This window comes from Equus caballus, chromosome 4 (assembly GCF_041296265.1).
Source record: "Equus caballus isolate H_3958 breed thoroughbred chromosome 4, TB-T2T, whole genome shotgun sequence".
Classification (NCBI taxonomy): Eukaryota; Metazoa; Chordata; class Mammalia; order Perissodactyla; family Equidae; genus Equus; species Equus caballus.
The window spans coordinates 49,523,567-49,535,794 of record NC_091687.1 but is presented as its reverse complement, the minus strand read 5'-3'; the positions used below and the strand labels follow the sequence as shown (position 1 = coordinate 49,535,794).

The window sequence follows — 12,228 nt, the reverse complement described above, 5'->3', positions numbered from 1 at the left end:
CCCATTATTTTGACATATAGCATTAAAATGAAAGTTGTAGTCTAAAGAAAATTGGTATTTTATTCTCTTTTTATATTGAAGGAATAAATGAGTTTGGTTTTTATTTCTTAAATTATAGTTTTTTTCTTAATCCGTATTAAATATCATTTAAATGATAACTTTTATTTCTGTATTTTAGATCTGGTTTTCTTCTGGAGCGTTCATCCGTGCTGATCTTGGTGAATGGGGCATGAGTTTAACAATCAGAGCCCCTAGCTTAGATTATGGAAATACTTTGGGACTTTGTGGCACTTTTGATGAGAACCCAGAAAATGATTTCCATGATAAAAATGGGATCAAAATTGATCAAACTTTTAATAATTGTGTTGCTTTTATTAATGAATGGAGGTAAGAAAGTAAATTATTTTTCATTTGTGATTATATTAATATTAAATTTAAATTTGTGTAACTCAATACTCTTCTTTTTTTGCAACACATTCCTGGGAGAAAAATGTTCTTGTCCAAATTGCTATTCTTTTTTTGGTTTCCATCTGGAAGGATTTTACCAGGAAAAAGCATGTTTGACACCATGCCAATTTCTCTGCTCTCGCCTGGAAAACTATCCTATTGTCGCTGCTCATTGGACACACCTTCATTGTATCCATCTTCTAATCATCTGGATAGTGGCTCTCAATCAGAAGTTATTTCACATTGCAAAGACCTCCCACACATCAAATTCTCTTCCTTGATACCAGAACTAGATGTCACCTCTGAATATATTAATTCAGAAGCTCTTGCCAGAGAGATAAACAAGCATACACTTCGAGAAGAAAATAATTTGAATTTCTTTCCTCAAGACAAAAATCATGTGAACCTAACAAAACTGGACGTAAATTTACAAAAACATCTTGGGAGTGAAAAACGAGGTGCACCAAAAACTGTGGACAATGGGAGACGCACATGGGACCAGGGGGGTCACAACCAAGAAATGAGGTGGGATCGACAGCGCAGATGGAAACGGCAAAGCTTGTATGAGTTTCCTCCATTTTTTGCTTTCCAAAGTCTCAGCCAAAGTGACCTAGAAGAGTTTGCTTATTTCTTCCCTGAGGACCATGCTGAGGATGTCCACCAAGAGTTTGTCCCCACGTGGCCCACCCCCTCTGGCCTCACCGAGTACAGCACCTTGGAACTGTGTCAGCAGAAGCTAGCCAACTCCAGTGTAGGAAGGCACTGCCTTGCCTTTCTTGGCAAGAGACTAGACAGTGTTATAGATATGTGTGTTAAGGATGTTCTGCTAAAAGACGATCTTAGCTGGGCAGAAGCAGGTGTAGCCCTGTTAGAAAATGAATGTGAAAAGAGGATTTTGGAAGAGGGGAGATTGAACACAGAAGAATACGGCAGGTCGATGGAAGACATTCTCTTGGTATTAAAATGCCCCAATTTATGCAGTGGCAACGGGCAGTGTATGGAATGGGGGTGCGCATGTTCCCCGGGCTTTAGTTCCTACGATTGCAGTGATTCGCACGGTAAGTAAATACTCTCCAACTTTGGTATTGTGTATGTTATTTGATCATGAAAACATCTTTGTTCTTTTTTACCTTCACTATCTTAACAGGGTTTATTCAGATTATGTAGGAAAAAAACCCTCAAATTATATTAATTAATACCTCAATAATTTCCAGAAGTGTCATATCCTATTCAGAGTAAAAGCTGAAGTGCTTATAATGGCCTATATGGCACAATGTCATCAGACACACACTATCTCTGGAAACTCATCCCCTACTACTGTCGCCGTCACTCATTGCACTCCACCCACTTTGGTCTCTGTGCTGTTCCTTGAAAATGCTGAGTTCTCTTGACCTCAGGGCCTTTGCACACAGCTGGTCCGTCTACTAGTAGAGAATAATTGCTTTTCTAGGACTTAAATTTAGTATTTTATAAGCACTGTGTTTATAATATTTTGCTAATTATATAAATTTGCTAATTTTTTTCTAACCCATCTATATGGTACAAACTATTTTGTCTCAATACATTAAAGAAAGAAATTTTAAAAAGCCATTTTGATTCTATTAACCACTAAACCAGTAACTCCTGATTTTCCTCCTACCGCCACCATCCTGCCTCCTTCCATCTGCAGACTTTTCCATTTCAGTAAATGCAAACTTTATTCCTCTAACTGTTCATGTTAAAAACCCATAGTCATTTTGACTTTTCTTTTTCTCTCATGTGTCGTTTAATCTATTAGCAGCAGCTTCAACTCTAGCTTCAAAGAATTTCATCTCTTTGCCTGCTACAGCCTTGATCAAGGCCACCATTCTCTCTCACCTGGATTATTATAGATTCTCTCAAAGTTTATTCTCCATGCAGCAGCTACAGCGATCCCTTTTACATGTAAATCAGATCATATTACTCCTCTGCTTAAATACCTCTAATGACTCTCCATCTCCTTCCGAGTAAAAGCCACAGTCCCTACCATGGCCTAGAAGACCCTGCAAAATCTGAGTCTCCTCTCTCACCAAATTTATCTACCATTCCCTCCATAGCTCCCTCCAGTGTTCTCAAGTGATTGCTTTGCTGTTCCTCTAAGAGGCCAAGCCTGCTCCTACCTCAGGACCTTTGCACTTACAGCTGTCTCTCACTGGAGCATTCTTCTACCACGTCTTCATGACTGAATTCCTTCTCTCTGTTCAAATATCATATTATCAAAGAATCCTTCCATGGTCGTTTAAAATAAAGTACTTTTTATCACACTATCTCATAGTCTTTGTCTCCCTTAATGTAGTTAATATACTTTTTCTCCATAGTCTTGAAAACACGTATGCGATACATGTTTTGTTTTGGTTTTTTTTTTGCTAGGAAAGATTCATCCTGAGCTAACATCTGTTGCCAATCTTCCTCCTTTTTTTTTTTCCCTCCCCAAAGCCCCAGTACATAGTTGTATATTCTAGTCATACGTCTGTCTAGTTCTTCTATGTGAGCTGCCACCACAGCATGGCTACTGATAGACAAATGGTGTGGTTCCATGCCTGGGAACTGAACCCAGGCCGCCAAAGCAGAGTGTGCCAAACTTTAACCACTAGGTCATCAGGGGTGGCTCGATACACTTTTAACAACATCAAATAAATAGAAGTTGCTTAGTAAATATTTGTTGAATATATGAAAGGGAAACTAATACATGTTTTTTAAAATTTTAGTAAATATTTTTAGGTTCTGAGTACACATAACTTATGATTTTGTATCCTATTGTCAGTAAAGTTATATTCACTTAGATTTTGCCAATACTTAGACAAAGGACTCAATTACTTTTACATATTGTATTTATCTATTTTGACAACCAGATCTTGCTTATATAGGTAGTATATGATCTGACGAGATCAGGCACGTTCAGGGTGATATGGCTGTAGACGGGTAATGTATGATCTTACTAAGAACAGCAATGTTACCATATGAGGGTCAGTTAACTCTGACTGCTAGATGAAATTTTTCTTTCTGTGACTGAGAAGTACACTTAAGATTATGGTAGCTTACAGGACAGCAATAATACATTAAAACGTCAACAATACTACAATGGCAGCATACTTAAATTTTGCTAACTCCTTTCTAAAGCTTAAACTAAGGATTTAAAAAATTTTAATACATTATATTGTTAACTGCACTATTTTATTACAAAAATATTTTTTCTTTAACCCATCTACATGGCACAAACCAAAATGGCAAAATGAAAACACAGGCCATTATAATAGTAATTTCTTAATACATGACCTTAATTGATATCAAATATTATTATAACATTAATTAATTAATTAAACTTGTATATTTAGGTACAGTAGTACTTCAAATACAATTTTTGTTGGTTTGATGGTGGATACATTTTTAAATACCGGATTACTCTTAACATTTAATGGTTTAATTAATTTACTAAATAATATTTGGGGCAGTCTTTGAAATACTACTTCACATATTTTTAATTTGGGCCTTGAAAATAATTAGTTTTTTTCTGTAACTGAAGAATATATGTCCTATTTTGTTATCACTTTTTCCAAAGACAAAGCTCCTGAAATTATAGAACTTGAGAATGCTGGATTCTGTAATGTTCGAAAATACAACTGTATGATGGTGAGAGTTTTCGGTCAAGGCTTCAAAGAATCACCTTCGTTTAAGTGTGAAGTTACTAAACTGCAGGTATGTTCATTATAGACTTGAAAAACAATTAAGTTTATAGGTTATTCAGATTAATTTTATCTTGGAATAACTTGGTTTTGCAATTAGCAACGTATTTCCAAAGATGTCATATCCACAGAGAGCTGAACAGGAGAATGATTAAGTTACTGAAACTTAATATTTAGAAAATATTTACATGGGTAAGCTGAACACGTAAAACAATAAATCATATTTTAACATTCTTCTTACTTTTTCTCTAAATTGATGAAGCCAAATGTGATTCCAAGATTGAGAATGTACAAGAGGAAATAGCTTTTGTACGTGTTTTTATCAAGTACTTATACTTGATATATGCTTATTTCGAGATTTTATGAGTAGAGCCTTTCTAAATGAGCTATGAAATATTTTAATCCCAATGAAATAATAAGATACAAAATTGAAAATGTAATATATGTATAATTTTATTCACTTCAATATTACTCAAGAGAGTACATATTATATTGTTCTTGGCAGAATAAATCATATGACTTCATGCTACAATTAAGTGATTGGCCAAGAGAGAATTTTATGGGTTTATATTCTCTTGGAAAGTACATTTTGTACTCACTTTCAGATATATTTTTTGCTGTGATATTTATTCTCATACAACCTCTTTCCTCCAAACATCTGATAAATAAAAAGTACACTCTGGAATTCTCCAGCACGCTATACAGAACTATAGAAAGAAGCGAATGTGTTCACTAGCCAAAACCAAACTTAGAGTAGCTGTTTTCTTTCCTACCCTCTTCAGAGTGTTCATATATCCCATTTGTAATACAGCTGGGCTTATTTTTTGATATTTTTATTCCGTTTTGAATTTCCTCCACACTCTCATTGATTTTTGTTATTTACTTTAATTTTGAGTTACATAAATTCATTTGAACTAGCTCGAGCAAAAAAGATATTTATTGTGAGGATTGTACGTTTTTCACAGACTCAAGGATACGAATGTGCCTGAATTCTCAGGAAAAAACTTGAACTTGGGATTTGAACCCCCATGAAGACTCAGTCTGTGTGTATCTGTATTGTGCGGGTATATCTGTCTGTCTCAGTTTTGCTTTTGTGTGTTTGTGGCTTCATTTTTCGCTTTCACTAGAAAGGGTGAAATCTTTCTCTACATAGTGAAGAACATGGCCACCAACAGCTCTATAGCTTTGTATCTTACAGCTCAAGCCACGAGAGGCAGACAGGCCCAGCATCTCCTCCACAGAAAGTTAAAATATCCGAGTAGTCTAAGCATTGGTTCAGCTTAACTCCTGACCGTACACGTGAAGTCAGGGAGGTGGGTCATATAAGATGAGAAAACCTATGGGAACCACGTTGTTGGAGGGAAGAAAGGGCAGTTTCAAGTAGAAGGTGAGAGGTTTTCAGGAGAAATAAGGAAGTTTCTGGGCAGAAAATCAGTCCATTATGTGTCAACTCCATAGTCAAATGTGCCTCCTCTTGCTACAAAAGTCATTATGTAGCAATCCATTGTCTATGGCCAAAATTGATAACTTTTTTGATTTGAACCTGCAAGAAATGCGGGAGTCATTAGAAGTGGTTTACACTGAAGGTGTACACATTTTTCAGTATTCTGAATAAAACTCGCTATCAATATCACTTTTGTTTCTTCATTATATATTCCATTATAACAGGCATTTATTTTCAAACTCATATTTTGATTATGTGTAATTCACTAGCAAGATATTTTTATAAATTAACAGAGGTTGATTGCTTTCTCATTCTGCCTTCAGTATAATAGCAGTAAATGGGTCCTTGGAGAAGCTGTCTACGCACATACTGTTTTTCAAAATAGCAGAACTGTTGATTGTCAGCTGCCCGCTGATGTTCAGCAGTCTGGTACTATGGACCTGATGGGTGAGAAACCAATTGTGAAGTGGCAATTAAAGGTAAAAAGAAAAGATATCCTCGTTCATATAAACAAAGTAAATATATATATTAAAATTTCATAATGAATTTATGAAGCTACACTTAAATTATCTTATTATAGAACTACATCTTACAGGTATCTAATGATGGTTATAGGTTCAGTAATCCCAAAATAATGATCATCTATGATGGGGCTTGTCAAGTTTGTGGTCTCTATGAAAAGGACTCATGCACTATAAAGGTAGGTATCTTTTCACTTAGTTTCACACTTACACCATAGGTATTTTCATTTCTCATGGAGTTGGTATATTAATGTAGTTCTTTTGCCTTCATATTAGAAATGCTAATAAAGAAAAGCCTTCCTCCAGTTTATACAGGTTAATTGAAATTGTTACTCTGCCTGTAACTCTTGTTGAAATGGCAAAGGAGAGATTTCTACCTTTAACATTTTGAAGTGGCATGGTGTTTATTCCTAAAAAAATCAGAAAAGGAGATTCAGATTGAATTTTTCCTCTACATACTTTGTGGTTTAAGTAGTAATAATGATTTTCCAATAAGACATCTCTTCATGATTACCTGATCTTTGCAGCAAGTAACATGCATTTGGGTAGAGTTTGTGAAATGTGTAAGGCTAACACTTTTACAGGGAGTTTTCTGTGGCAACTAAATTCACTGAACCATGCATACTTGCACCACTTGAGGGATAACAGAACAACACAGTTTGAACTGAATCCTCACGGCAACACCCTCTTAATCTATATCCAGTCTACGGGATTTATCCACAGCTCTCTCACATGTCTGTTGCTGATTTAACAGGTACCATGGATCTAATATCACACTCTTCAAAATGCAGGAGCATATCAAATAATATTTATGTATATGAAAATGATAAATCTTATTTTAAGCTTTTAAATCCTTTTTTCCTCAAGATTAGCAATCAAATCATTTCAATAAGTAGTCTCTGGGGTTTGCGCCATGGCCGAGTGGTTAAGTTCGTGCTCTCGACTTTGACGGTCCTTGTTTCCCCGGTTTGGATCCTGGGCGCGGACATGGCCCTGCTGATCAGGCCATGCTGAGGTGGTGTCCCACATAGCACAACCAGAGGCACTCACAACTAGAATATACAACTACGTACTGGGGGGCTTTGAGGAGAAGAAGAAAAAAATTTTAAAAAAAGAAGATTGGCAACAGATGTTACCTCACGTGCCAATCTTTAAAAAAAAAAGTTTCTGTTTTTGAGTTGTTTGACTTTTATTTTCCCTCAAATGTTCGTTTCCACATGTTCTACAATAAGTACTTTAAAAATGTTGTTATTCATGGTTATTTTATCCTCTTGGGGCTATTTTGTTCTTATTTTTGTACAATAGCCCAAGTGATGTCAAAGGAGATTTTGTAAAATGAGCAAAGATTTTATGTCTTGAACAAAATTTGATCTTCTTTCCAGGTTAAAAATGATTGCTACATTTAATATTATTTCTGTGCATTCTTTCCACTATTTTGTGTAATGACATACATTATCAAGTGTGGATAATTATGTCATGGATCTGGTCTAGTTTTGCTATGTTGATAGGACATAGTGGGCTCCTAAGGGAGAGAGGATAACCATAAACTAATGTGAGCCTATAAGATGTGCAGAGGGAAAAAGTCTGTTTCATTTCTTTATAAATAAAGCACTTCCAGCATGAGTTTAGCAGTAAAAAAGACGAAAAGAGAAGTTCTATTCTGTGTTACTTATAAGGTATAGGTTATAATTGCACAGAGGTACAGTTATGTGCATTTTCCTCTATATTGATCAGTTCCATTGTCATTTACATATAAAGGAAATGACTTGTTTTCTAACATGCTTTTATGATTAGGAGATATAAAAAATATTTCCTAATCAAAACAGACATAATATGTTTTCATTGGAATCATCAACATGTATGCGCTATCCTTCTATGTAGTTCCCCCCCCCCCCGCCAAATACTATCTATAGCTGTATCCTGATTGGTATTTTCCTCTTTTAAAAATTTCCATTAGGAAAATGTTTGCATTATCGATGGACTCTGCTACATTGAAGGTGATAAAAATCCTGCCAGAACTTGTTTGATTTGTAGACCTAAAATTTCAAAATTTACTTGGTCGATTTTAGAAAGTAAGTTATTATTTATTAATTCAAATATTTCCTCTATAAGATATTTTTAATTGATTTTAAAACCACAAGTTACCATATGTTTAACATGAACCCTGTATTTAATTTAGCATCTTTTCTAACTGCATAATTTACTTTGCTTGAAGGAAATATAAGATGAAATGTTTTTATTTTATATAATCTCTATGATTATACTATGCTAGAGTATGGGATTTTTATTTTAATATTTGGTTAGGAAAGCAAAAGTGAATTATTAATGGAAGAAATGGAAATGGTTAATTCAGCCACACACAATTTGTGCAAGTCACGGAGCTACCAGCAAAATGGCCTCTCAAATATTACGTAAATGCAAAAACATCCATCAGTCTAGGTCGGTGGGTTCAGTGGAAAGTGAACATGACTTTGAGACCAAAAGTCTAAATCCTGTTTTTAGTATTAGCTATTTTCAGTTTTGTGACAAGGCATTTAACATTTAAGTTAAAAGGAGATGATTTTTCTAACATGCATTTATGCCTGTATTCATCACCTGTTAAATAAGATGTTCTGGACTTGATAATCTATAAAATGCTTTCCAGCCCTACCATTTTGTGACTCTATGAGTATAATATTAGGTACAGATAGTTTCTAGATAGTTTGTTCCACCCAAAAAATACCCCAAATTATAGTCATATACCATATAATTTCTTTGCTTCCTTAAATACAGCTATGTATGATTCCACCTAGGTGTCCTGCACATTCTCTTTCCTCAGGCAAAAGACCAGGCATCTTAAGATACAACAAGATATCATTACTCCCTGGCCCCATGTAATTTTATCTACAGAGTGAGAAAACCTTATATTTATACAGTGCTTTGTAATATCACTATATATGTTATTATATGTGCAAATTTCATTACTGTGTTAAACCATGAGTCAGATGACTCATTGCTTGGGTACAAGACTCATGGGATATTGTGAGAAGACAATGGAAATCTGGGGGAGAATTTAGTGCAAGAGACAAGGGAAACACAATATAATCTCTGAATTGGTGTCTATGTTTTTAATGGCTTTGCTATGACTGATTCGTCATAGATAGACAATGTTCAAAGATATGAGGGGTCTTGAAATATCATCTGTTCCAAGCCCCTCATATTGAGGGGTGAGGAAATTAAAATTGGTAAATTATAAGGATATGCAGGGGCAGAAGGGGAGCCAGAACTGCAGTCTCTTGGCATCAGTGCTTTGTCGATGCAGTCAGAGTGTTTGTGCCCAGTGCAATGAAAAAGACTATTCTTTCTAGCTGTTAACCCAGTTGGCAAGGAAGAGGGGTATTTTCTAATATGACGTTATGGAAAGGTGTTTTAAATCATTTCATGAGTATAAAGGGAACTCTTTCTGTCTTCTGAACTAACCACCATTCCAATGGATGAGCTTGGCCGCCAGAAGGACCTCTGAGGAGCAGAGGATTGGTGTGACTAAATGGCTCCCGATTATTATAACTGGGGTGGCAGGTACAGCAAGAAAAATTCAGGGGAATCAAATGAACAATTCTGTCATGGGTACTAAGGGAGAAATCGAGCAAAGGAGGTGTAGAGGGAGAAAGTGACGCCGAAAAGGATAGAGGGTAAGGAAGAAAGAGTTAAAGAGCAAGCACTGAGGAGTAACTTCAGACAGGAGAGGAGTTGCATGCAATCTGGACCAAGCAAATGTTGTATTTTATGCTGTATTCGAAGTGATTTTACACTTTCACAGCAAAGCTTGAAGTCTTGCACCTTATCTTCAGTTACTTTTACGTTTTCTCAGAAAGGAATTGAATTTATTCAGAATGTTTAAAAAAAGTGAAGGCAGGTAATAGAAATTTTTGCAGAGTTGAAATTTTATCAGAACGTTTTCTCAGTGAGGGCTCTCTGTATCACACTTTTCCTTTTCCTTTTCTACACAGATACAAAAGTAGATGTTTTCTCTCTTACAGACAACCAACCCCCAGTGATTCAAATACCGCAAGACAAATTACAGACATTTTATGGGGAGAACCTTGTGTACCAGTTCGTGGCCTTCGATCCAGAAGGCTCTGACATCCATTTTGCCTTGGACTCTGGTCCTGAAGGAGCAAATGTTTCCTCTGCAGGACTTCTTATGTGGAAATCAGAGTCACAAACTCCCCAGCGATTCACTCTACGCCTTAACGATGACTGCAATGCTGAATCTAGAGCCGTGATTGAGGTAATATTTATAATTACATAAATGCCGCTCAATTAATTAACAATATTAATAACTATTTTAAATTTAAAATACAACTTATGCTCTTAATTTGTAAGAAGAACTAAATTATTAAACATTTCGTGGAAAATTAAACTCCCAAACTTTTGAAATTTTTTTGGATGAATTTAAAACCTTAAAGAGAGTCCCAAGTCTAGAGCATGGATCTAAATTACTAATTCCTAGAGCATTTTCTTCTGCACTCAACTATGATAAAAATAAAGAGTGCATTCATGTCTACCTTTGTGAAAGATCTGTGATAAACCTAAGACTGGTAATCATATCCATTTCCTTCAAGTGAAGGAATCTGAGGTGTCAAATTAGAAATTCAGATTATAAATATAAGATTTAAAATAACTAATTGTGGACTATATTTCCTTTTTTTATTGACTATTCTTTTGAGTCTGTCAGTCATGTGCTCTTAATACTGTTTTATTTGCCCTATATTCACTTGAAACTTGGGACACATTTTCACACAGAATAATGTTGTGAAGGGAAATTGTGTACTGTGTCATGTTAACCAGAAAATTCAAGTGACTGTTGACTTTCTACACTTTGCGATAAGTCGGGTGACTTAGTGCTTTCCACTTTAAGGAGCTTTTTTCCAGTTATTCTGCTTGTATTATAGAAATTATGGAAATTGATCATCTTATAGCATTTATATTTCGGCTATGCTCTTGAGAGTCAGCATAACTGCTTTATTAAACTATCTTTTGAAACGTTATTTTACATTAAATATACATACATTTTTTGCAAAACGTGTGATCTGTTCCTACTTGCACATAAACATACACGCCTACCCGGATCTCTGGGGCATAAACTGAAGGTAATTTTTTGGCAAAGTATTCCATTTACTGTTTGTTTCTTTTGCAGGTGACTGTGAGGTCTTGTGACTGCTTGAATGGTGGGTCATGTGTGTCTGATATTAAATTTCCTCCGGGAAGTGGAGCGTACCTGTGTGTCTGCTTGCCTGGCTTCCAGGGTGGTCTTTGCGAAGTGGAGGTCACTGAGTGCCAATCGAACCCCTGTGGCCTTGGCAGATGTATTCGTGGTTTTCACAGTTATTCCTGTGATTGTCCACCTGAGTTTAAAGGTAAGTTTTGGTTTCTCATTCATGAAATTGGTATGTTAATAAATTAGAAAGGAAAGCTCCTTGGCTTTCCAAGGAATCTACAGATTACTCAAAGAAATGTATGGCCCTGAAAATTTTAGTACAGATTTAAAAATTCTAGTAAAGTCATCACAAATACATTTGCTATCCATATCCCTTTTTTATTGTAAATTGCTTACATATACTCTTATAATTTTGCCCATTTTTATAATTTTAATGACAATATTCTATGTCTATATTGTATTTTGTAGGTTCCTAAACATTTTTATCCATATTTGCTAGGTACAGATATATTTAAATGTATTGCTATTGAAATATAATATGAAATAATAAAGAAATTTGCCGCAGGAAATAAAAAAATTACCATTTAAGAGAGGTTTTATTGATAATACATTAACTTAAAAATATCATGATATAAAGTTAGAGTTGAAATCAAATGAAATATTAGCATATTCATTAATTGTCCTACACTGTCTGATTCCAGAAACCCCAAATAAGTCCATTACTGACAACCTTTAATCTCTCAAGGCTTTTTAAAAACTCATACCAGTATTTAATTTAAGTAGATACGAATGTTAAGTAAATATGTGGTTATTGAACTGATATCCTTGAAAGCATCTATTATAGATACAACTATAATAGATTTTATTAGATTACATTATAATAAAACTAAGGAGAATATTTAGGTGTCTTCTAGA

At 35.0% G+C, this 12,228-nt stretch overlaps 1 protein-coding gene across 1 annotated transcript in view; it reads left to right on the top strand.

Moving 5' to 3' along the window:
* VWDE (von Willebrand factor D and EGF domains) overlaps positions 1-12,228 on the top strand; it is a 69,542-nt gene that overhangs the window by 33,696 nt on the left and 23,618 nt on the right. Inside the window, exons 11-18 of the mRNA XM_023639298.2 lie at positions 179-387; positions 538-1,505; positions 4,025-4,161; positions 5,916-6,071; positions 6,188-6,292; positions 8,071-8,185; positions 10,133-10,383; positions 11,293-11,512. Of these exons, the coding sequence (XP_023495066.2) occupies positions 179-387; positions 538-1,505; positions 4,025-4,161; positions 5,916-6,071; positions 6,188-6,292; positions 8,071-8,185; positions 10,133-10,383; positions 11,293-11,512 (2,161 nt within the window). The remainder of the gene's footprint in view (positions 1-178; positions 388-537; positions 1,506-4,024; positions 4,162-5,915; positions 6,072-6,187; positions 6,293-8,070; positions 8,186-10,132; positions 10,384-11,292; positions 11,513-12,228) is intronic.